The sequence below is a fragment of the Micromys minutus genome (assembly GCF_963924665.1).
Source record: "Micromys minutus genome assembly, chromosome: 24".
NCBI lineage: Eukaryota > Metazoa > Chordata > Mammalia > Rodentia > Muridae > Micromys > Micromys minutus.
In genome coordinates this window covers 2,975,990-3,001,848 of record NC_137959.1, presented here as the reverse complement: position 1 = coordinate 3,001,848, position 25,859 = coordinate 2,975,990, and the positions used below count along the sequence as shown (strand labels likewise).

Below are 25,859 nucleotides of genomic sequence, written 5' to 3'. Positions count from 1 at the left end.
AACAGAGGTGATTTTGTAAAAAGTTTTGTGGCTTTGACATTAAAGTTTAGAACCTTAAGGCTGGGTGTCATTTTAAGTAGGAACATCTGAATTCAGTGCAAATGTGAGGAGGGATAGCGCGGTGGCACTGCCACAGAAGCCAGTGTAGGGGTGGGAGAGCATGTGGCCTCTGGAAGGCGCAGGAGAGCCCACAGTGAAGGGCAGTGGTTGACTCTGCCAGCTTGTGGCTGAAGTTTAATAAATACAAACTCTACAAGCTTATATGAGGGAGAAACTTAGAGTAACATGTAATCTATAGGTGCTAAAGAAGATCTTCGGTTGGATCATAATCCAACCACAATCCACAGCACTTCATAAAGATAGGGGTGGGCTGGCACATGTCTGCGTTCCAGAGGCTGGGGTAGGAGTGGGGGAGGGGGATCAGGAGTTTAAGATCGCCCTTGTCTGTGAAGTACATTTGAGACCCGCCTGGTCTGCTTCAGATCTGTCTCTTAATCTGTCAGTAAAGAAATGAATTTGTTGATGTTGCTATTCAGCTTGGTGGATACACTGTGTGTGAAGGAAGACTGTGGGTTAGTGGAGTAGCACTTTAAGTGGAGATATTTATAGATATTTTTAACTTTAGCTAACAATGACTAATAACTGCTCAGAGATAGGGAATTTCAGCTCATTAGTTTGTTATAGGTTTGTAGCAGTTATGAGGCATTGTGTGGTGTCCTGCAACAGTTACTAGTGATAGTGAGGGTTGTATTTGCTGTGTGTGGTGTCCTGCAACAGTTACTAGTGATAGTGAGGGTTGTATTTGGTGTGTGTGGTGTCCTGCAACAGTTACTAGTGATAGTGAGGGTTGTATTTGGTGTGTGTGGTGTCCTGCAACAGTTACTAGTGATAGTGAGGGTTGTATTTGGTGTGTGTGGTGTCCTGCAACAGTTACTAGAGATAGTGAGGGTTGTATTTGGTGTGTGTGGTGTCCTGCAACAGTTACTAGAGATAGTGAGGGTTGTATTTGGTGTGTGTGGTGTCCTGCAACAGTTACTAGAGATAGTGAGGGTTGTATTTGGTGTGTGTGGTGTCCTGCAACAGTTACTAGAGATAGTGAGGGTTGTATTTGGTGTGTGTGGTGTCCTGCAACAGTTACTAGAGATAGTGAGGGTTGTATTTGGTGTGTGTGGTGTCCTGCAACAGTTACTAGAGATAGTGAGGGTTTTTAGCTGACAATAGGTATCTGTCTGCATCTCCAAGCACCTTCTGTGTCTCAGGGACTGTGCATTTCTCATGACAGTCATATGTTAAAGGTTTTTCATTGTTATTCTTGAGACAGGGTGTCACAGTGTAGACCTGACTGGCCCTGCAGCTCCATGTAGACCAAGTTGTCCTCAAACTCACAGAGAGTCACCTGTCTTTGCCTCTCAGCTGTCTCTCCTCCTGTGTGCTAGAATTAAAGATGTGTAACACCAAACCCAGCACCATAGTTACTACTCTTAAACAAATGCCAGTTTGCATGAGTGTGAAGAGGAATATTGCTGACTTCCAGGGTCACACTCTAGTCGGAACTCTCAGTTCTCTAGGGGAGTACATCTTAATCTCCATTGATTGAGTGCCTTACATACCTGGGTTGTGTTATTTTGTGTAAAGTCATGGGTTATAATTTCCATAGTAATTACTTTAGAGAATCAGAAATGTTTTGAACAAGAACTTTCCTTTAAGCTGCTGTGAAGATTTGATTAAGAATGGCCCCTTGTCATTAGAGAGTAGAGCTATTTGAAAGGATTAGAAGGATTGGGGGCATAGCCTGGCTGGAGGAACTATGCCACTGGGGGTGGGCTTTAGACTTCAAAATCCCATGCCAAGCCCAGTCTCTTTCTGCTGCTTGTAGATCAGAGCATAAAGCTTTCTGTTCCAGGGCCATGCTGGCCTGTGTGTCATGTTTTCAGTGTAGACTGCCCTTCTGAAATGGTAAGCCAGCCCCCAGTTGAAAGCTTTTTTTTTTTTTTTTTTTTTTTTTTGGTCAGTGTTGTCTTGTTCCTGGTGACTCTTCGCAGCAATAGAATGGTGACTAAGAAAGTTGCTGAGAGTCACAGGGAAGACAGTCATTCTCAGATGATCTGAGTTCGTGTCTGTATCATTATTCCCATCACAAAAGAAGGGGCTGCTATTTACCTTTAACAAAATAAAGTTTCAAAAGTAATGTCATTGCTTATGACCTAGGGGTCACACAGGGGCACTGACAGCGAAATACTGCCTTATGCCTGGGTAGTTTGTCCCGGGCAGACTAAGGCCTGGGTTAGTAGTCTCCTAAAGAAGACTTAGAGGAGGCTTTGCTTTGTTCCCCCCAGACTGGACAGTGTGACTCAGTTGGTAGAGTGCTTGCCCAGGCTGTGGCAAACACCATACAATGGTGCTGCTGCTGCTGGTGGTGACACTGTGCTTTCTAGAACACAGATGTGGTTACCTAAAGGAGGGATGAACAAGATTGTGCCCACCAACTTTCCCTTCAAGGGAGGAGAAATTCACAAAGCCTGAGGATTTATATGATAGTTAATAATGTTGCTGGGTCAGGGCCTTACGCCTCTCAACCGGCAGCATTTATAGCCATTTAACCATTGCTGGGGGGAGGGACTCCTCCTCAAGGCTGTTTCCACAGTTTACAGGTGCTGGGAGGGGGTTTTTTCTTTATTGGGTAGTTCCCTGTGAGGCTGTGAGGCCCTCCATTTAAACTCATAGGTCACCATAGCTGGGTGGAATCTTTGGTTTGCTTCAGTATGTCATGGGCCGTGGAGTAAAGAGAATCTCCTGCTTCAAGTGACTTTTGGAAGAAGCTTTGCACCCTATGTGCTGTTCTAGGTCGTCTCAGTTCCTGGTGTAAGTACCATTGAAACCAGTCAGAACCATAAGGCCAGGGAGGCCTTGGGGAGTGGTGGGTGGTGGAGTTTGGTCAGAAGTGCTTTGGGCTTCCACTGAGTTGATGGATTTTGGGACTGTGAAGACAGACTTAGGCGATGCTGTTGGTTGCAGTTGGGGTGTAAGAGACCCCTCTCTGAGCTCCCCATTCTGTTATGCTCACAGGGGTCAGCAGGCTTCCTTTGGCTGAGTTTCTCTTGCCATTTCTAACGGCGGTTTACAGTTAACTAGCTGAAGGGTAAAGTTCTGCATTTTTAATTCTGTTATCAGAGATAGTTGAATTTTCTTTGTTATGTGTGAGGAGAAGTAGCACCTTAGTGTCTGTATCAGATAAAGAAAAATGACAGGAAAAGACAAAATACTTTTTCTACATAGTGAAGTTGTATATGCTATTGTTACATTTACAGAGTTTCTTGAGAAACACATGTTTCAGAAAGACAATTTAAAAATTTCCAGTGATAATAATAAAAGTAAATTTGTTATTTAGCTAAAACAAAAGCTGTAACATTAGACAGTCTCATTATTTTTAGAACAAAAATGACCTTTTGTTTTCCATTGGCATGTGATTTTGGTGCAATTTTTTACTTACCAGGTTGATTTTATTAAAACTTTGCCTTGCATAGTCAGTTCTGCGACACACAGTCTGGTGGTTTTTGTTTATGGCATCTTGATCTATTTATTTTTTCGAGAAAATACAAGGAGTTCCATTCCACGTTTCTGCTTGTAAGTGTGAAGGGCTGTGCTGTAAGCCAAGACTGACCATACCATGTTATCCAGAGGCAGTCAGGCTCCTGTTGAAGATGTCAACCTCACTGGCTTTCTTCCCTTAGCAGGCTGCTCACAGTAGACCCTTCTCCCATGTTCATATCTGCCATCACCAGTGCTTGGTACCTGCGTTTGCTGGGCCACACTCTGTGGTTGATTGACACAGCTTGTCCCCTTGCTGAGTGAGGGGACAGTTCTTCGGCAGGAGAGCCCGTCCACAGACTGGCCTGAGCTGGTCGGTTTTGTTCTTGTGTTAGTCAATGTTGGCCTGTTGCTGGCTGGCTGGCTTTTGCCTCATGCTTGCAGATGGTTTCCACATCACGCCCAGTGTTCTAGAAGGGTGAAAAAGAAGGAAGAAGGGAGGTAGGCCTGTATCAGAAAACATTCTTAAGACCTTCTAGGGGGTTGGAGACGTGGCTCAGCGGTTAAGAGCACTGACTGCTCTTCTGGAGGTCTTGAGTTCAATTCCAGCAACCACATGGTGGCTAACAAACATCTGTAATGAGATCTGATGCCCTCTTTTGGTGTGTCTGAAGACAGCTACAGTGTATTTATATATAATAAATCTTAAAAAAAAAAGACTTTCTAGTAAGCTTAAATCTAGTAGGTCACAGTTTTGACATGGTTTCCTTCAGCCGATGAGTAGGTGTGAGAAGATCCACTTTCGGGTCAGCTTTAGGGCAGCACGGTGTGAAAGTTCATACCAGCGTCTGCATCTCCCCAGCCACCAGGTATTCAGCCGGCCACTGGACTGGTTTTAGGGCATCAGAGGGAGGCAGGGACCTTTATCTAGTGTGACTAGAAGGCAGAACAGAGGCGGCAGTGAAGCAGCTCTGCTCTTCGGCAGAAGGCCTCAGTGTTAGCTTTCCGTCCCTGAAACTGAATAGCCGAGATGTTAGTGTCGCGGGAAGGCTTACCCGAGGCTTCAGTCCAGAGCCGGTTGGCTCTGCTGCCTTTGCTGTCGTGAGGAGTTCATGAAGGTGAGAGCGCTTGCTTACACGGGGCAGCCAGGGACAGAGAGAGGAGGAGGGCCTAGGAGTCCACCAAGTTTGCTTGAAGACCTTTCACTAGGTTCTGTCCCTTCAGGGTTCTGCCTCTGTCCAACCATGCCAGGCTGACTGAGCATCTGGCGGAGGTGATCTTGGAGGATATTTACCATCCAAACTGTAGCGCCTGGACTCCTGAGCTGATGGAAGCTGCTCACTCTGAGGACAGGGGGCCATGTCTGGGTAGGACTGGTGGTCTAGTTGTAGTGAGAAGGGAAGGGAGGGAAGGAGGCACGGAGGGAGGGAGGGAGGGAGAGAGGGAGGGTGCTGTGTCTGGGGGAAATGAATGTTGTCAAAGGGAAAACTTAGCATGGTGGAGTGACTTCAGTAGGTTTGTTGAAAATCTAATGTTCTCAGCTTCAAGCTTGCTTGAGTCAGTGGGAGCCTGGTGCTGTCTAGTTTTGGCCTAGTTGGTATTCGCAGTGTCTGATGTTCTGTGCCAGTCATCAGATCTGTCTTCATCTGCTGTGGCATCATTTCTGCTTCCTGAGCTCTGCACTCAGGGTCTTCACCCTGGTTCTCAGTCTCACCGGGTGCCGTTTGTCCCTGTAGATCTCGCTCTTCGGTCCTGCTCCTTCGGAGTTACACATTCCAGAAACATAGCGGAGCTTGGATGTGGGAAGAGGTGGGCCAGGCTGGCTCTTGCTGGTCCTTGGCTAGCCTTGCCTGCTTCCTGCTTCTGGACAAGGAGTCTGCTCCTGTTTAGTACGCCTGTGATAGTGGACACTTTTGTGTGAAGCTGCCATCTCAGCAGAGTACAGAACAGGGGCAGGTGATTGTGAGGCTCGGCACCTGACAGATACATGCCTAACAGTTGTGCCTTCGCCTGCTGAGTGTGTCTTTAAATCTGCAAATGCTGTTTTTATTAAATCTTTTAAAAAAAGATTTATTGATTTTATGTATGTGAGTGTACTGTAGCTGTCTTCAGACACACCAGAAGAGGGCATCAGATCCCATTACAGATGGTGGTGAGCCACCATGTGGTTGCTGGGATTTGAACTCAGAACCTCTGGAAGAGCAGTCAGTGCTCTTAACCGTTGAGCCATCTCTCCAGCCCCAAGTGCTGTTTTTAGTAAACCCTTTTCCATCCTTCTATGAAGACTTGAGTGCAGATAGATACACACAGGTGTAAGGACTAATCTTTTCTGAGATACAAATCACAAATGCCACACTCCAATCACTTAGAGCCTAGATCTCAGGGCGTTTTATCAGTTTACGTTATTTCCGTGTCTGTCGTCGTCTGTTTTCTGATAACGGCAGCCTTGCAGAGATGGGTGCGGATGGCAGTGCTCAGGATGTGGTAGGCAGGTGCTAAGGTAGTTGCAGGATGAGCTGGTATCTGGAGTGGCAAGAGGGCTCAGTGGGTTAGCATGTTTGCTGCTTCAGATTGGTGACCCAAATCTGCTCCCTGAATCCAGGTAAAGTCGGGAGACCAGAACCAACTCCCCAGACTTGTCCTTTGACCTCCATGACATGTGTGTCCCCGCCACCAGCGATGCTAGTTTTGAAAGTTTAAGAGCTGGTTACATTTTATTCGGATGGAAACTAGGACTGTAAGGTGAGTGGTGGGGCAAATGTGTACACCATTGCAACATTCCTAGTGAGCACCAATAAAGTGGACTTAATCTGGTGTGTCCACACGATACCCTTTAAGCATGTAATCAGTATAGCCGCTATTAGACTCTGTGTCCTCCCTTTTCAGGTAGGATACGGGAATCCACCTTGTATCTCGTGCTTACAGTGTATCTCCTTTAGAACAACACACCCTCAGCACTCACCCCTTTGCTAGTGACTGCTCTGTTGGGTAGCGGTCGGCCTGACTTTGTCTCAAGATTCACATCACTTCCTGTTCCAGTTGGGGGCGTAGTGAGCAGTTGTTGCCTCATTTGATTTTCTCAGTTAATTGAGGGAGACTTTTAGGCTGTGTTCAGTTAGCTTGTGGATTTTCACATATCATGCTGTAAAGACCTAGGGTAAATAAAGGCTACATGTAGAGTTTTTAGTTGGTGTGTCAGGAGTTGAGTTCAGCTCTGAGAGATGGCCTTAGGGGCACACAGGACATGCGTCTACCATAGCGTGTTCTACGGTCCTGTCGTTCAGGTCGGCTGTGCCCGTCAGTTACTTCGTGTTGCTGAGAGATCCGCTTAAAGCTGGAAAGGTGTCTGTGTGTAGTGTGTCCCTCTCCTTCCCCATGACTAGAGAGGTGGCTTTCTACCTTCCCAATGCTGTGGGTCTGTAATACAGTTCCTCATACGGTGGCCCCCAAACAAAGTCATTTTTGCCCCTGCTTTGTAACTGTAATTTTGCTCCTGTTATGAATCGTGATGTACATATTTGCATTTTCTGATGGCCTTAGGTGACCCTGTGGAAGGGCTTTTAGATCCCCAAAGAGTTGAGAGCTGCTGTTTTAGAGGGCGCTCTCCATGACTGCGTCAGTAGACTGTCAAAGAGGCAGGAGCACGAGCCCCACAGGTGTTTCATGTCGTGGTGTAAGGGAGGCTGAGGGGTCAGAGACAAGACCCCCCTCCCGTCCCCTCCCCATCTCCCTGCACCCCCCTCCCCCACGGCTTACTTATAAACTTTTTTTTTTTTTTTTTTGAGATTAGGTTTCTCTGTGTAGCTTTAGCTATTCTGTAACTCACTTTGTACACCAGGCTGGCGTAGAACTCAGACCTTTTCTTGCTTCTGCCTTCTGAGTGCTGGGATTAAAGGTGTGGGCCACCACCCCACTCACATAAACTTAGAAGGAACACTTTATAACATTATACCTTCCTCCCCTGAGGTTTTTAAGACTGGGTCTCTTACAGAAAGCCCAGGTTGGCTTTGAATCCATTACCCACACCCTCCCCTTGTTGCTGGGGCTATAAATGTGTGTATCATCATGCCCAGCAACAGTTCTTTAAAGAATTTATTTTCCCACCTTTTCCTTGAATGAGTAGTTTCTTGTATGAGTAGTTTTTCAAAAGAAAAGTGAGGCCAGGCAGTGATGGCGCACACCTTTGACCCCAGCACTCAGGAGGCAGAGGCAGGTGGACCTCTGAGTCTGAGGCCAGCGTGCTCTACAGATGGAGTTCTAGGACAGCCAGGGATACACAGAGAAACTCTGACTCAAAAACTTAAAATATAAAATAAAATTAAATTAAAAAATTGAGAGAGAGAGAGACTAGGAGTTAGATGAGGGAACTGGTTTTCCCCTTTGGGGGTGATTTTCCATAATTGATTGAAGGACATTGCCCTTTTCATCCCTAGCCCAATAGGAAAGCCCTATCTGTGTGTTGTGCTACTAGGCAGGACTTTCACAGGCTTGCAAAGCTTCTGCAGACTGGGACAGAAAGAAGGCCTGGAGGAGGGGCTAGGGATAGTAGCATTTGCCCAGAGGCAGGCTGCTTTCTAAGTCCCTGTCGGTGTCCTTGTGTCTCGGAGGCAAGCCTGTTGAGGTGCAGACGCTTCTCTAGGGGTGTCCACCTTTGGCAGTGAACTTGTTTCTGCATATGAGTTCTTGGTGTGCTTTGCCTTTCTGTGCATCTTTGCTGGTACCTTCAGGATGGGTGGGGCAGTGTTCAGTCAGTCCAAACCACAGGAGTGTACAGAATTGTTTCTGTGGTCCTCCGTTCCACACTTGATGTTGGAGGTAGTTCTCCTGGGAGAAGTAATGTTTTTCATGGGGAGGCAGCAGTGGGCTTGGCCTGCAACTGTATTCTCAGAAAGTGTTGCCAGGACCAAATGCCCTGCATGAAGCAAGTTTGGCTGTTGGGTTATTTGGCTCACAGTTTGAGGGGATACAGTGTGTCAGTGGCAGAGGCATGCTGCTCTTCAGCCAGGAAGCAGAATCCAGTACTCCTCTCCCTCTTGCTTTCTCAGCTCTCTTCATTGCCGTTTCCCAACCTATGGAGTGTTTTCACTCCTGTGGGGTGAGCCTTCCCTCCTCAGTTACGCTTCTGAATATACCCTCCTAACTGACCCTAAGACCAGCCAAATTGATAACGGAAGATTAATGATCATAATGAGCATGCTACATTTTCAACATGGTCTTAAGTGTTTTGAACAACATTTGCATAATTATAGTCAGAGATTCGTATATGAATCTCCGTGTGCCACGGTCATTTCCTTCCTTACAGAGTGCAGTGCGATGTATGTGTTGTGCTGAGTCTTTTAAAGTAAGATATACTAGATCATGTGGTCCAGTGGTCCTCAGCCTTTTCAGGGGAAGACTGGTATTTGTAGGAGGAAGTTGCCTGCAAATGGTACTTGGAGTCAGGTGTGTTCTCTGCTATCTTGGTCACATATGTAATGATAATATTAAAGCAAGTTCAGCGATAAATCTGTAGAGCTTTGTTTTAAATCAACCAGTTTCTAAACTTACTTGAGTAGGTTTTTCTTTTTAAAACATTCCTTTACTTCTCAAAGGATGAAGATGGGTAAATATTGTTGTAAATTCTGGCTTAGTGTCTGTGTGCTGAGGTTTTTCTTTGAAGCTTCTCTGAGGAGGCAGGGGAGATGGCTGAGCAGTTAAAGGCACTGGCTGCTCTTGCTGAGGTCCCATATTCAGGTCTCAGCACCCATGTGACAGCTAACAGTCACTTGTCAGCTGATTCCAGGGGATCTGGTGCCCTCTTCCTCCTTCTTGCCTCCAGAGACAGCAGAGATACACAGGATGTGCATATACGCACACTCCAGCAAAACATATACATTAAATACATTAAAAACAAGCACACTGATGAAAAGAGTCCTTTAGTGGCAGAATTTAGTGTAGCTGAGTGTGGTGGTGCACACCTTTAATCCCAGTGCTTATGAGGCAGAGGCAAGCAGATCTCTGTAAGTTGGAGACCAGCTTGGCTTACAGAGTGTATTCTAAGACAGGCACAGCTGTATAAAACAGAGAGAATCTTGTTTCAGACAAACAAACAAAACCAGTGTTATGCAAAGGATAGAGTGGAGGGATGTGTTCTGTGGGGTGTGGTGAGGTGTAGGGAAGGGGGTGCCTTTGAGGGCCCATGTTGGGCATCCCTTCTTCCCCTGAGGGACCAGCCACACGATGATATAGTATAGAATAGAGTTTATTCAGGGCGTGGGTCGGGGAGGGACAGAGGGAAAAGTACTGTGGAAGTGACTGAGCTCTCCCTGCAGATCCTCTGTCACTCCCTGACAAGACCAGAGAGCAAATGCTCCCCGAGGCTGCATGGGAGGGCACACACACGAAAAAGAAATTAGGACGACTTGTTAGGGTTTTGTTCAGCTGGAGTCTTTCCCAGGAAACAGACACATTTGAAAAAAGAAGTGTCATGGATTTGGAGGAGCAGGGGAGACAAGAAAAGATGAAGGGATTGGGCCATAAGCAGAGGACAGGTGGATTACAGCCTGCTGCAGACAGAGTCGCCTTGTCCCCCATAGCTCACATATTAGAGGCTTAGTTCTCACTGTGGTGGGGCGACCTCTCAAAGTTGGAGCCTAGCAGGAGGACTTTAGTCATTGGTGATGTGCCTTTGCAAGGGCCAGGGGTGACACGAGCGGGTGTGTGTGTGTGTGTGTGTGTGTGTGTGTGTGTGACAACGGTCAGGGGTGACATGGGAGGCTTTCAGCTTCTTTGCATTGGTTTCTGGAATTCTTTTTCCCTCTTGCACACGTTTGCCATGATGGGACTTGCTGTTAGGCCTGCCTTAGACACTCAAAAGCACGAACAGGTCAACCTTTTTGTAAATAACGTGTGAACATTCTGTTATGTCATTTGAAAAGGGGACTAAAAGTGGAAGGGTGCAGAGACAGAGCATCACATGGTGGTGTGGCCTACAATGGCTGCTGTAGGTCTGAAGGCGCACAGCTATTTCAGAGTGACTTAGATATTTCATAGTTTTGGTCATACACCAAACACTGAATAAACTGTTGTGTTTCGCCGACGTGTGTCCTGCCTCTTGAATATTCTGAAGGGATTGTAAGATCTTTGATAGAAGCTGCTTTGTCAGAGCAGCCGTGCTGGGGTTGTCTCTCCTGTGAACTCTTCCTCCTCTTTCACCTACCACCTTTGCTTCTAGTTCAAGCCATACAGATCATGAAGCTGAACATGGCAGCCCTGACCATGGCAAACTGAACATGCTTTGTTATACGGTCAAAGGTTTTCTCATGAAGAACAAGTGGCTGATTTGAGCAGAAAACCAGCGAATCCACTGTCTCCAAATCCTCAAGACTGCCCTCAGTGTCAGCATGGTTCAGCATGTCGAACTGGGTCATACCTGCTCTGCAAGCCCAGCTTCCCTAACGGCTGCACCTGCTCAACTGCACTTGCTGCATTTTCTTAAGATGGAGGCCTCACATACTAACACAACCCACCTTGTCCTCAAATCTCATCAACCAAGCCTTTTATTTTACCAATAAAAAGTGTTAGGTTTGGGGACAAAAGTTCTTGAGAGCACAAGTTCTTGGTTGGGTCCTTAGCTTGGGGTGGTATTAAAGGTAAGGGTGCCAGACAAGACAAACTGACAAAGAGGAAGGAAGGAAGGAAGGAAGGAAAGAAGAAAAAAAAAAGAAAGAAAAGCAAGCAAGCAAGCCCTCCAACCTGTCAACCAATAGAAACACTTGTAGGGCCACCTAAGTGTAGTGTTAAGTCCTTACAGCTCCTACAATGGGGTGATCCCTGAGGGGAGTCCCGTCTGTTCCTCTGGTGCGAAAGCTTTTCAACATAGGGGAGTACTTAATAAATGTTCTTAATGAAGAAAGGAGAAGTGGAAATAGTTCATAATTGAAAATTGATTTCTCTGTTAATAGTTTTAAACATACAGTTGGGGATGACCGGCGTATCTGAGATTCTGTTTCCTTGCACATAAATACAGTCTTCACCCAGTGAAGACCGAGCTGCGGCCACTGTCTCCCCTTAATTTCTGTAGATTGACAGGTTCTTTTCACAGTGGTGATTAAAATTTATAGCGATTCCCCTGGGGACACACAAAGTCCTGTGACTCATCAACAGTGATGGTTTATTTAGCTTTCCTGCCACAATTTAAAACCTTTAAATTGTTTGGAAATTGGGCACCAGTTTGTGGTTTTTTTCCTTTTTCTTTTCTATTCTTCTTCTTCTTTCTTTCTTTCTTTCTTTCTTTCTTTTTTTTTTTTTTTGGTTCTGTTTGCTGAAATGCTTCCCATCCTCACTCAGTATTTTAGTTAAGACACTGTAGAAAGCTACGAAGGGACCTGTTTTCATCTGTTTGCAGGGTTATAGGCCCATGGCTGGGACCAAGAACATGTTGGAAACGCCAAAGGTGACTGCCAACTTTGTCTAACCATGGAAGCTAAACAGTACATTTTTGGGTGATGAATAATTAAGATGTGTACTGGAAAATAATTTCACCCACATGTTTTGCATTATAAAATGGGCCTGGCTAGCCTCAGGAAAGCTGAAGAGAAGTAGGTCGGGAGCCTTCATTCAGTGTGTTGTCTGTGTATATTTCAGCAGGATCTTGCTGAGTTGCACAGCGGTGGTGTTGGGACCAAGTGCTCCCCTTGTTTAGCATCCCGAGTAGCTGGAGGCAAGGCATACGGTGCTGCATCCAGCCTTAGAGTCTCCTTCTCTGGTAATAGGAACAGTGTGTGCACATGAGCCAGTCCTCTGCATTCCTGCTGGGTTCACTGGGGACACCTCTCCAACTCTTTGAGCTTAAGTAAGTACAATTTTCTGATTACCACAGAATGTAGGCATTTTAGCCAATGCCATAGTGTGACTTTTGGCAGTGTGCGATCCTCTGAGCCCCTCCTGTTCTGCTGATGTAAATCTTCATTGCCTCTGTTAGCTTCCTGTTGCCGTAACAGATAACTTCCTGATCAGCTTCGTGGCTCAGTGCTTTGAAGGCTTTAGTCTGTTACCATTCATTGCTTTGGGCCTGTAGTGGCACAGCGTGTGTTGTGGGTTTAGCAGAACTTCCATGCCTGGGATGGAAAACAGAGACCGAGACCACGGTCCCACAGTCACTTTGAGGACATACAGCCAGTGGCCCAAACATTTCAATAAACCTCACTGAAGAGCTCCCATCTCCTGATGGCCTAGCTGACCAGTTAGGCCTTTGGGTGATATTCTTGATGAAAACTCAAAGCAGTCTGTTGTGTCTTGAATGTGTTCCTGCAGGCCAGTAAAGGAAGAGGGGGCTAGGAATTCAGCATGCTTTTTTTTTCCTTTCCTCCTCTTCTTCCTCTTCCTTTTCCTCCTCTTCTTCCTCCTTTCTTCCTCTTCTCTTATTTCTCCTCTTCTCTCTCTTTTTCTCAGGCCTCCACTCATTTTTTGTTTTTTTCAAGGTAGGGCTTTTCTTTGTAGCCTTGGTAGGGCTGGAACTCGCTCAGTAGACCAGGCTGGCCTCAAACTCACTGAGATCCACCTGCCTCTGCCTCCCAAGTGCTGGGGTTAAAAATATATACCACTACTGCTTGACTATTGTTGTCGTTTAAAAGCATAGTTGTTCACATAGGTCAGCCATTGGGGCCAAGGTAGAGCAGGTGAGAAAAGCAGCCAGAAAGGGAGAGTGGGGGCAGGCTGTCCAGGCACAGACCTGCACCACTGCATGGTGAGTGACTGGTGATGACTCCTCCCATAATGCTCCTCCCAGCTAGTGACAAGGCTTTAGCACTTTGTCACTCTGAGAACTACAAGCAATATCTGCTTGAACTCCTTGGGTATAAATGGTCACACCATTATTTAATTTGTTGACTTCTAGGAGAAAATATGTCTTCTACAGATATCTTAAAGCATTTGCAGGCATTTTCCTTATTAATTAAAAGAACTCTCCCAGAGTCCTCTGCAGCTGAGCAGGGTTACTAAACACACTTTTCCAAATGGAGCTTGGTTTCCTGAAAGCTATTCTTGGTGTGTTGGATAAGTGCAGCTGTTCATAGCTCTTAATATTTTACTTTGAGTCATTGGGTGGGCGGGGCTGGCTAGTGTTCCCAAAGCAGGACAGGGGCAGGTTGGGCCTGTGTGTCATATGCTGTGAGAGATTTAGATCCATATGTGTTTGTTAGTGGAAGTGTTGTGTTTGTTAGTGGAAGTGGTGTGTGTGTGTGTGTGTTAGTGGAAGTGGTGTGTGTGTGTGTTAGTGGAAGTGTTGTGTTTTTTAGTGGAAGTAGTGTGTGTGTGTTAGTGGAAGTGGTGTGTTTTCAAGCATAAGATAGGGTCCTTTGCGCTGGCATGTAGGTAGTTGGTGAAAGACTTGCCTAGCACACAGGAAGCACTCCATTCAGTCTCTAGTGCCACAGAAACCAGACACTCAGCAGGCAGAGGCAGGAGGATCAGGAGTTCAAGGTCATCCTCAAGCTATTTAATGAGAATAAGGTGGGCACATGGGACCTAGTCATTAAAAAAAAAACAAAACAAAAAGATAGGGTTCATTGAAAAAATGTAAAAGAATGAATCTGGGGATTAATATCACAAAGAGCCACGTGGCTTCAGACAGGCTGAAGCTGACCCCAAGGCGTGCCAGCTACCGTGTGGCAATGTGCTGGTGGGTGTCATGCCAGACACCACACGGCTGCAGCTGGTGGGCGCCATCACAGTGAACGCGCATGTGGTGGGGAGCTGGGACAGTTTGTGGGCTCTGGAGAGAGGGGGACCCGCACACTTGGGTGATGAACAGTCTGCCCTGCCACCTCAGGCCCGGCTGCTGTAAACGGCCGTGTCTGGGTTCACGGCTCTGAAGGAGCAGGGGTGTGTGTCAGTGTACATGCCATGTTCCCACCGAAGGACACGTGGACGTCCCTGATCTGGGCTAACTCTTGGGGGTGTGCCATTTTGATGTTGCAGGGTTGTGTAGCTGACCTGCCCCCCCGACTGGGCAGTGGGAGAACTGGCTGTACCCCTTGCCTGCTGCTGCATTGGGTGAGCTGGCTGGGGCGGTGGGACAGCTGGCCTTGGTGCTGTGGGTGCGGTGTCTACCCCATCTACAAACTGCTAGAGTGTGCTAAGTGGGGGTGTCCAGTACTGATAGTGTAGCAGAAGCCATCGGCCTCAGACCACACCGGTGACATTTTTAGTAGTGAGGAGGTGCGGACACAAGGGCACACTGTGGAGTGAATATGTGACACGCTGCAGCTTCCACAGCAATGTTCTTAAGATCTTGATAAAATAAAGGTTTTATTTAGTTTTTATTTTTATTTTTTTCTTTTCTTTTGGGGAGGGGTGAAAGGTGGAGGGTAGTTAGGAGGGATGGGGAGATGAGAGAGATTGGGGTGCATGATGTCAAACTCACAGAGAATCAATACAAAGTTAAAATCACAGAAGAGCCTGTGCTTTGTGGCTGAGGCCATGGGTTCTAATCCTAGCACCACACACACAGGGTAAAGGTTTACACATTGTGATGTGTATGCCCATACTGTCATGGATAATTACAGATGTGGAAAAGACCACCCCTCCCAAGCATTTAAAAGAGTTTCATAGTAATTTTACCTGCATTCCTTGCAAGGTAGAATTTTGCTTTGCCCTGTATGTTCATCAACTGGGAAGGAAAGTAAGGAGACAGTGGAAGGCTTCCTGTTGTAAGATTGCAGCTGCTCAGGGCTGGCTTGGGAAATGATGCTAAGTCTTAAAGTCTCTTCTAGGAAACAGCTCAGATCCCTGTGGGCTTCGGTGCTGCATCCTGAGTTATGACGACGCAAACGGTCAGAGCAGTGGTTTCTGGTATGTGGTTTCCAGGGTTACTGTGTGATCTTTCAAGTAAGGGTTTAAAAGGTTCTCCTCCGTTTTTCCTGGAGAAGTTTAGAGCAGTCTACTGAAAATCCTGTGATCTGAGTAATGAAAGCAGGGGTGAAGAGGAGAGGGCCTGGGTCTTAGTTCTCTACCTCTGATCTCAAGATGTGAGCCAGCGTCTGGTTGGGTGTGAGAGACGCACTGTAGAGCTGGCGAAGCCCCTTGGTAGAATGGACTCTCTACGCATTGGGTGGTCCAGGGTCAGCTCCAGAACACAGCCTGGAATGTGTGTCACCTGAGAGTGTGGGCCTTCTCTGTGCCTCAGTTTCCCTAAGGCATTTATGACAGAACCTGATAGGAACTTAGTCCTGTACTGGTGTAGACTATTCTTACAACCTTTGTATAAATTTTTGGGTCAGACCAAGTTGACAGTCCATTCCTGTTTTCCATTCCTGACCTAGTTTGTCCTGGTGCTCTAGATGGAACTTTAAGTTGATGAGGCTAGGTAAGTAAGAGCTCTGGTGGAATCTGCATGGCCATCCTTGCTTCAGACCAGTGTCATTTGATGGCTCTGACTTGCTGTAAGAGTGTGTGGCCGGGGTTCCTGTCTGCTTTAGCATGTAGATTTTACTCAAGTAGTTTTGAAGCTCCAGCCTTACTTCCACCCCTCCCCACTCCAGTTTGCTCCATTCTGTTGCATACAGACTTAGTTACTTTTACCCTTTGTGGCCCCCACATTTGCCTGTGTTGAAGCACGAGACCACCTAGAAGTTAGAGAGCTTGTTCCGTGGGTAAAATTGCATAACACCTTTTCAGCAGCCAACTTGTGTGTGTTCTCCCCAGGCTTGCACAGAGAGGCAGAGTTGATACGCATCTGTCATTTACAAAGCTCCTCAGTGGCACTTACTTGGCAGTTTTCATGCCCTGTGCAAGGTTGCCACAGTCCTTTCCTCCTTGATGAAGGGGAGTGTGTGCCTCAAGGGTACTTACACACTCATGCACGAACATACACACCCCAGAGAGGGAGAGGAGAAAGTGAGGATGGGTGTGTGTGTGTGTGTGTGTGTGTGTGTGTGTGTGTGTATGTATGTATGTCTGTATGTATGTAGAAGTAGAGGTTTTTTTTCAGTAGCTCTCTATTTATTTGTTTATTTGTTTATTTGTTTATTTTTTTAGACAGGCTCTCTCAGAGAAACTGTAGCTCACTGGTTAAATTATGGCTTTGTGGTTCACCGTGGCTACAGATAAACTAAGCATGAGCCTTAGTTTGCCGTGGAACATGAGCTCTCTGCTTCCTCTTGCATCTAGGACAAGGATGTAAAGCAGCTTGTCAGATGCAGCATACCACTTACCTTGACTGACCTTGAGCGTGGTGGCATTGTGGGTCCTAATAGAATGCGTACTGTATTGTCTTCAGTGTAGTGCATTGGTTTGGCCCATCTGCTACAGTGCCCATCTGCACAGCAAAGTCACCGAGCAGAGCGACATGAGACATAAAGCTCAGACTTAGCTTCCAGTTTCCCCGATGCAGAAGTTCTTAACAGTCACTTACACTTCTGACCGTATAAAAGCCTCCTTTTCTGGTCTTTAAGGTCTCTGCATAGCATTTTATATGTAGCGATGTGTTGTCCTCCGTGGCCCCAGATGCAGACTGCACAGAGAAAGTCGCCTTCTGCAGATGTCATTGGTGGAATGTTTATAGATGTTCTGTTTGAGGGAGTGGCCGGCAGCCGAGGAATCCTTGTTGTAGAACATGTGATAAATGTTGAAGAGAGGCTCTCCAGACCTCGCTTCTCTGCTTATGTTTGTTTAAGCCAAACTGACTCAGGGCTGTACTGCTGCTGCTGGATTTGATAGGAAGCAGCCGCCTGGAGTTGGGAGGGATGGTGGTTTGGGGGAGCGCAGGGACACGGATGCCATCTAAACACAGGCCCAGTGCTGTGTGGCTAAAAGCATCCTGTGGGGGCTGTTCTGGTTCCTAAGGGCAGTGATACTAGAGTAGAAGTTGGGGTACCTTCTCTGTGCTCAGGAGCTTGTCTTCCCTCCCATTGCGATTCTGGGTCTGTGTTTGTATTGATCATGGTCCAGTCCGGAAAAGTCCTGGACCACTTTGACTTGGCAGCGGCCATAATTCAGCCATGTGAGGGCAGCTCACGGCATGGCTGTCACACTGCTGCTCCTGGATGTGCCAGAGCTGTTTGCGTTCTGTGTCCGTGTCTCCCGAGCTTTAGGAAAGGGTTTCTCTCTTTGCCAGCTGACTTAATAATTGTGTGGCTGGATGAGAAGTTTTTCAAACTTGTCCTCATGTTGACCCCACGGCTTGGAGATGTAGCCTTCTGTCAGGCAGGCAGATGCCGGATTCTGAGTCACGCTGACAGGGCTGTGCTAGTGACTGTTCACACACCAACAGCCTGTTTCTCTCACTAGCAAGATAGATAGTGAGGTTGTTAAGGGAGTATTCTCTACTTGGAATTTCCTTCACGCATGTATGGGCTCATTTGCCTTGTCTCTTATGGTTAGTTTGTGTGTTTTTTTAGAAAACTCATTTTCTGGAAACAAGACTATTTTCTGTAGGCAAGAAGGGGTCTTGAGAAGTTAAAACCTGGGGATTAGAAAAGGCTTTTTGGGGTTGAGACTGACAGCAGTAAAGGAGGCCGCCGTTCCTCTGTGTGGCTCTTCAGGCATGTCAGGTGGCTCATAGCCACTGGAACTCTAGATCCTGGGGACAAGACACATTCCTCCTTGGGTACATGCATGTGCGGCACATACTGCACACCCAAAAATAATTTTTTTTCTGGTGTTGAGAGTGTGGGTGACCCCCTGCTCAAGCTTCTAACGTTGAGAGCCTCAGGGCAGCAGTGCTGAGAGGAGCAGGATCACTCTGACCTTGTCCTTGGCTGAAGCGTTGATGGACTCGTTGCAGACAGAAGGTTGGTAGAAACCGGGGCAGTGGGACATGCGCTTCAGGCTGCCTCGAGGTCAGCAGCACCTTGCTAAGCTGTGACCCTCCACAGGACCAAGAACAGTGGAGCCTGCCAACCTTGCCCTGAAACAGCCAAAATAAATCATCTTTTACTTAGGCTTTTCTGTTAATTTGTGATAGTGTGGAAAGCCAACTAATACAGTTAGTTTTCCTAACTTGATACTGTGAGGGGGAGAAAGGGGAGAGAGGGAGAGGGATGGCTTTTGTCTGCCATACGTAGATGTTACCAGTTTTGACTGGCAGTGTGCTTTCTGGCCCTTTCTTGTCTAGTGTAGTATAGCTGGATTCTGGGAAAACGTGGTTGCTATTCTAGTGTGCTGCCACTGTGACCTAACAAATGAGGTCTGCTGCTGTGACTTGGGCTGCTCTCCTGCAGGCTGCCAAGAACCTGCCAGGAAAACACGAAAACACTGCTCGAGAGTTGCTGTCTGCTCTGGGTTAGTGGCCCAGCACTCTGGATGCAAATGCAAACAGATCTCTGATTTTGAGGCCAGCCTGTTCCACAGTGAGTTTCAGGCCAGCGGGGTTAACGGGGGACACACACACACACACACACACACACACACACACACACACACACACAACCCCGCCTGGCAGGGGAGCTCAGAGCTGTATTTTGAGCTCTGGAGGCTGGGGCTGGGGGGACTGATGCACCCAAGAGTTATAGGCCCATGTAAGTGACAGTGCAAGGCTTCCTTGTCGAAGGAAGAAAGGTAGGATGGATAGACAGACAGACAGACCAAAATGCCACCAGTAAGATGAGCCAATCTGCGGCTGTAGTTTGTCCAGTTTGCAGCAGTTTCTTTTCTGTATGTCAGGATGCAAACCCTAACGCTGCGACCCTCTAACACAGTTCCTCACGCTCTGCTGACCCCAACCGTAACATTTTTATTGCTATTTACAACTCTAATTTTGCTGCTGTTATGAATTTCAATATAAATATCTGTTTTCTGGTGGTCTTAGGTGACCCCTGTGGAAAGGTCCTTCAATCCCCAAAGGATCTGCTGCCCTCGAAGACGAGGACGGGGCAGTGCATAGCTCTTCTTAGTTGCTTTCCCAGAAAGCCACTGCTAATTGAAGTTTCATGCCTGGGTGTAGCCTCAGACTCTAACACAAGGCTGACTTTTTTTCTTCTAAATTTGGGCTTTATGCATTCTCTTGTAATCCCTGCCCCCAGGGTGCTTAATGTTGGCATCTCGCTCCATTGTCGTTTTTTTACTAGTGTAAAGGAGTGGAGCCCAGATTAGTTCTGGTGAGTTCAGAAGCCCAGAAGACCTTAGGGACTCTCAGAGCCATCAGGAAAGGTTTCTGGCTGAGGAAAGACTGGTCTGGCTTTGAAGGGCTGGAGGGGGGAGGGGTACCATGATGCAAGAGATGACAAGAAAGTGCAAACTCTGGGTCTGGGGTCTGAGCAGGTTAGCCCTGGAGCACATCTGCTAGCCCCCAGCCTGTTTCCTGTGGTCTGTGGAGTAACTATTACGAGCAAGGAGCAAGTTCCCTGGTGATGTGGCTGCTGCTGGTCTGGGGGCTGCTTTTAGAAAAGCTGGGACTGAAGGACCCCTGCTGGTGCAGAGCCAGTGTGTTCAGTGACAACCTGGCTGCTCACTTCACTGCACACACACACACACACACACACACACACACACACACGCTGTGTACCTTGTGCAAGCACTGACTCTCAGGGTGTCTTACCAGCCCCAGGAGTGGGCACTCTTGCATGAGTACCAGAAGCCAGGGGTGACTTGGTCAGGAGAGATGGTTGTTACTTCCTTACTGAAGTAAGTGACCAGGAGTAGTGAGAGCTGAGGGGAAGAGGGCTGTGGCTGGGACTGAGGTGGCCAGTCTCCAGTGCATGCTGGTGAGAACTGGGTGCCACGCGGAAGGCAGAAAGGGGAAGCCTGTCCAGGTGGCCTAGCATTTCCTTGAACTTGGGGCCTTGGAGTTGGTGATCCTTTGGAGCAGAAGCTGTTCTCGGGGAAGGTATCAGTTTTTAAACTGAATTCAGGTAGATTTCTTCTGAAGTTATTGTCTACCCTGTGCTGTAGACAAAGGGCTCTGTAATTTTCTCTGCCTTTAAGCCCCTCCCCCCCTTTTTGAGAGCGTCTCGTTGTCTGGTCCTTTATTGGCCTGGAACTCACTATGTAGACCAGGCTTGCCTTGCCTCTCTACCTGTTAAGTGCTGGGATTAAAGGTGTTTACCACCCTGCCCAGCCTTTTAATTGCTTTGAATGTCTAGGTTTTATGTGAGTCTGAACGTTGTAATCTCGGGTTTCCAACTTAATCTCCTGAAGTTTAAATGAAAGGACATACAAATATTTATCTAAAATCCACCACTTGTTTCATGGTAGCTCTCTTACGTAACCCGGATTGAGGTGATGCTGTTACTTGAACTCAGCACTGGGCCTTGCTGTGATAAGGCTGCAGCGTGTTGCGCAGTGTCCCGTCCCTGTTACCGTTAGCAGTCATTTTACAGTGTGTAGTCAGTCAGAGAGGACACTGCTTCCTTCCTTCCCTGTTGATTAGAGTACCGCACAACTATTTAGAAAATCTGGAAAGTAACTATGAAATTTAGGACTAACACTTGGTGTCTTTAGTGTGTTTGGCCCCGTGTCTAGTCCCTGGCAAGGGTCATATGTACTACCTGTAAGTTATGGCTTCAGTGTGGCTCCAAGGGCAGTGCGATGGGTCCCATCTTGCATTCTTCAGGAGGACTGAGGTGGCAGATGCTCCGCTAACTGGCTTCTGGCTGCACGGCCTTCCTAGGAGGAAAGAGCCCGGCAGACAGAAGCAGGGAAGGAGCGTGGTTAGAGCTGGTGGAATGCTGTGCTCATCACATAAGTCCCTTGGATCAGGCTCTGGAAGGACAAGCCTAGAAATGCTCATCTGACCACAGGGGAAAGGGGAAGTCACACTCGCCTGTCCTTTGGAGAGAAGGAAGTACTTGAAGTTGTGACAGGTCAGCCTGTTGTGGTTGGCAGCAGCCAAGGAGCAGAACATCACAGACCACAGAAAAGGCAGCAGTGAGAGGCTTGAGGCATGGCAGATGCCCCCGATTGGTGCCGAGCCTTCCTCTGAGTGAGTCCAACTCCCGGGGAAGAAGTCACAGCAGGAGCCTGTAGGGGTAGAGCACAAAGAAGCATGAGTTCTGTATGAGAACCCTTCCTCCACCTTTGAGGCACAAAGGAAGGGTTTCCGTTTTAGATTTCACATTCTGATTCTCCAAGACTTAGGGACCAATTGTTGCTGATCTTAGCCTCAGCTTCCTAGTCTTTTAAATGTTTTGTTGGTAGGCTAGCCTTAACCGCTTTTGAAAGTTTTCATTTAATTTATAATATCCGCCCCCCCCCCCCCCCGTGTGTGTGTGTGTGTGTGTGTGTGTGTGTGTGTGAGAGAGAGAGAGGGGGGGGGCGGGGCAGGCAGATACCTAGGGCACATGTGAAAATCATTGTGAAGCCTTGTAACACCTTTTCTAGTATCAAGTTCAAATTATAAGTCACTTTTACCTGCTAAGCCGTTTGACAGCCCAGGCTGTAGACTTTTGAGTTTGCTGACTTGCTGATTGCAGAGGAGTCTTTGGTCTACACTGGGCTGCTACTCACAGTGGACAGGCTGCGGGAGCTCCCTTCATGCTGGGGTGTCTGGAGGACTGGGAGCTGCCCTCGTAATGGAGAGCTTCTCCTCAGGTTCTCCGCTCAGTTCTACGGAGGCTCGCTTCTGTTCACTTTCCAAACGAGACGGCATAGGCCTTGCTGTGTCAGGATGATTCTGACAGGGTAAATATTTGGCTAAAGTATTATTCATGGCTTGTGTTTTATCCTCTAGATGTACCAGAGTTACTGTAACCGATTGGCATAAGTGACTACTCTAGATTTCCTCTGGGACATCTGCTATTGTACGGGAGCAAAGTACATATCTGGCTATTTCTGGTTGTTGAAGCTCTTAGAAAGCTGGGTTCCAATGTATATATTATCACGTGTATGAGGCGTTTTAAATGCAATTTCTGAGGTACAAAACAGGCTGCTTGGCGGCAGTTTTGATGTTCTGTGCAGTAGTTTTGAAAAATGGTTTTCCCACTTATTTTTTCTGCATGATTTGAAGCAAAATGCAGAGGGGCAAGGCATGACTTCCAGTGCTCTCTCTCCCTCCTCTCCCCCCCCACCCCCCACCCCCCATGTCCTGTGAAGTCCTGTGGTGACTGGGTTAGGAACTTGTTTTGCAGCGTACAGGGTGGGGGCACAGATAGACTTAACTCTAAAATTATTGTTCTTGTGCTGTCTGTACAGTATGGTTAAAGGATCAAGTTTGGGGCGTGTTAATCCTGATCATGAGGAGTGTGATTTGTCATGACTTCATTGAGGTGTGACATCATCTGAGACGTTCCGGTGGCATTTTTGATGTGGCATGTAGATTGTATCATGTGCTGGAACAAGCGTATTTCCAGAAGTGTGTTCTTTGTGGCGGGCCAGTCAACTCCTCCTGAGAGAATATTGTGACAGTGGCTGTCAGCATAAAGAGCTCTCTTTACCTCTCCAGGAACTGGGGCCGTGGGGCCCGCTTTGGGAGAGCTGTGTGTAGCCGGTCTTGGGATCAGATGACTGGAGGAGCTGTAAAGCACTGTGTGCTCATTGCTGATACTGCAGCTGCCTGCTCTGGCAGAGGTGCCCAGGAAGGCCCAGTGTAGAACTAGTTATGACTTGTCAGAGTGTCCAACTAGTTTGCAAGCAGGAAAGAAGAAATTCTGGGAAATTCATATATAGAAACTTCCTGGTGGCTTGAGGCATTCTTGAGTTGAGACACAGAGAAGGCCAAGGGAAGGTTTGGTTATGTGTGACAGACACTGTAGCTGATCCCCAGAAAAGTGTGCTGGTCGTCTTCTGATAGTTGAAAACTAAAGAGAAAGAACAGCATGTACTGGGCATCGAACCCAAGACCTCTGACGTCTGGGATGTGTGCTGAGCTGCGTCCGGTTTCCAGTGCTGTCCAAAGGCTGGGATCAGCAGTGTACAGCTTTTAGAGTAGGAATGTTGTAATTAGAATGTTGACGATTAAGGTGCTCCTTTGACACTCCTGAAATGGATGCATGTGCATGACATGCAGGAGGCAAAAGCCATCTAAATACAATTTCTTCCCACACTGGCTGGTTTTGTGTCAACTTGACACAAGCTGGAGTTATCACCGAGAAAGGAGCCTCAGTTGAGGAAATGCCTTCAACAGTGATCGAGGGGGGAGGGCCCAGCCCGTTGTAGGTGGTGCCATCCCTGGGCTGGTAGACCTGGGTTCTATAAGAAATGAATAAAATTAAGTCCAGCTACTAGGAAGAACTGTAGAAACTCCTTTTACAGGACAAACTTGTTTTCTGATGTTTTGAAAATTGAGGTTATGGGCTGGAGAGACAGCTCAGTGGTTAAGAACCCTTGTTCTTACAGGAGACTCAGGTTAAATTCCCAGCAGTCACTTGGAGCTCACAACTGTGTCAGTCCAGTTCCGGGCTGTCTGACCTCCTCTGACCTTTGTCAGTACCAGGCACATAGCTGGCTCACAGACATACGTATGAGCAGAACACTCGCACACATCAGTCTTTTTAAAAAAGAAACATAGGTTAGTTCATGTCTATCAACAAGACTTTTTCTGGGGTGGGTCACTTGAAAGCTTTTTGCTTTTTTTTTCCTATTCACAGTAGGGCAGAGACCCTGGACTCTAAAGTGCCTGCAGGAGGGCGTCCTGTCAGATAACTGCTGTGTGTTAGTGTCACTGGGAGACAGCAGACCACCCGGTGTGGGTGTGGTTCTGCCACACTGCCATTCAAGTTGCATCCCCAACAGCTGGCTCCTAAAATCCCAGGGCCCCATGGACGTAGGAAAGAGCTGGGTTGTGGCAATGGCCTGAGTGTGGGAAGGAGTTTCTTCTCTTTCCAGTCACCTTTTCTTCTCGGAACCGGGAGCAGAGGGCATTAGTGGGGGAGGGGGGAGGATTGATTCCAAGAGGGAAGAAAGTTGTAATCTGTGAAGCCGATTTCATCACGTGCTTCTGAGTCCCAGCTTCATTCCTGGTGTTTTACTATTCCGGGTCAGTTTCAGCCATATTAGGGAGAGCTACATTTCAAAACAAAAAACTGGGGCTGAGCCTGGCAGCTCACACTTTCTCCATGACTTGAGAGGCAAAGGCTGGGTGTCACCAGTTCCAAGTCAGACCATCAGACACAGTTCACATCTTACTGTCTATCTTGGGACTTTGTAGACCAGGCTGGCTTCAAGCTCGCCGAGGTCTGCTTGCCTCTGCCACCTGAGCGCTGGGACTAAAGGTGTGGCCACCACTGTCCTCACCTTACTTGTCCCCCACAGCCTCATTCCTTCTGTTCCTCCCCGCCCAGGCTTCCCCACTAAGGTCACAGTCCTGACCTCTTCGGACTCAGTACTAGGCCTCAGTCCTTGCTATTGTAAGTCACCCACTTGTTAATTGAGCACGCTCTTCTCTGTCTGAAGGGCTTGGAGCACAAGTAGTTTAATCTTTGGCTCACTAGTCTTACCTCCTCAAGCACGAGCCAAGATGGAAGCCGATAATAGTCTTCTGGAGTTGAGAGAGTTATTTGAGGCTTCAGGGTCAGGTGTGGTATCTTTTGGGGAAATACTATTGAAGTTTTTTCTTTTGTTAAGTAGTACCTGAGAGACACTAGGCACAGAAGATTTCAGTGAGTAAAGATAGGCTTAAACAGGATTAAGGAGTTTCAACACTGAAACATCAGCAGAGGGAGGAGCCAGAGCTTGGGAAGGTAAACAGGGACCATTCTTTGGCCTGGGTGGAGTGATGGGAGTGGGTGGGGCCAGAGCTGAGCCAGTGGCAGGCTGGGAGTGAATAGCTACTAAGGAATTTGGGACTGTGTTTGCCAGGCAGTGGCTGCATAGGACCTACACTGCTGGAACAGGAAGGCTAATCGGGTGGATGAGGCTAGAGTGAGGTAAATCTCATTCTCTCCTCACCTCTAGGGCCTTTTGTCTGAAGGCTTTTGTATTCAGACTCACTGCCTCCTTGTTTCAGTGGGATCACCTCTTGGGACCAACTTCCTCTTTCATTACCAGGGCCTCCTGGCCCCATGACCAGTGGCCATTGTGTGCCTGGCTCCGGAGCCCATCCTTGACAGCGCTGACTGTTGTGATAACAGGCACACTGATAGTAGAATGACCACGTTTCCTTCCTGGCAGTCAGCACAGCCATGGGATGGTGTGAAGCACAGGTCTCCAGGGAACTGTGAGGACTGTGGTTTAGGACAGGCATGAAGAACATGCCTTTGGTGGGACTCAGTCAAATTCCCTTCCGACTTGATAATTTACTTTAGACTTTACTGGCTGTTTAACACGCTTCTTTTCTTGGCTCCAGGAACATATACACTTCTAAGATCTCAAACCAGTGCTGCCTTTTTTTCTTTGGTTTTAGAGAACACACGTGTCAAACGTAGCATCCAAGTGTGAGAATGCTACAGGTACCGTGGCTCCGCGGGTCCTGAGGAACC

The 25,859-nt window shown here is 47.5% G+C and overlaps 1 protein-coding gene across 4 annotated transcripts in view; it reads left to right on the top strand.

Moving 5' to 3' along the window:
* ARHGAP10 (Rho GTPase activating protein 10) overlaps positions 1–25,859 on the top strand; it is a 226,039-nt gene that overhangs the window by 11,118 nt on the left and 189,062 nt on the right. For 2 of the 4 annotated variants that reach the window (XM_080937425.1, XM_080937424.1), the window contains exons 2-3: positions 15,282–15,360; positions 15,831–15,874. The exons of the other annotated variants lie outside the window; for them this stretch is intronic. In XM_080937425.1, coding sequence (XP_080793551.1) covers positions 15,282–15,360; positions 15,831–15,874 — 123 coding nt within the window. The remainder of the gene's footprint in view (positions 1–15,281; positions 15,361–15,830; positions 15,875–25,859) is intronic. 4 annotated transcript variants of the gene reach the window in all.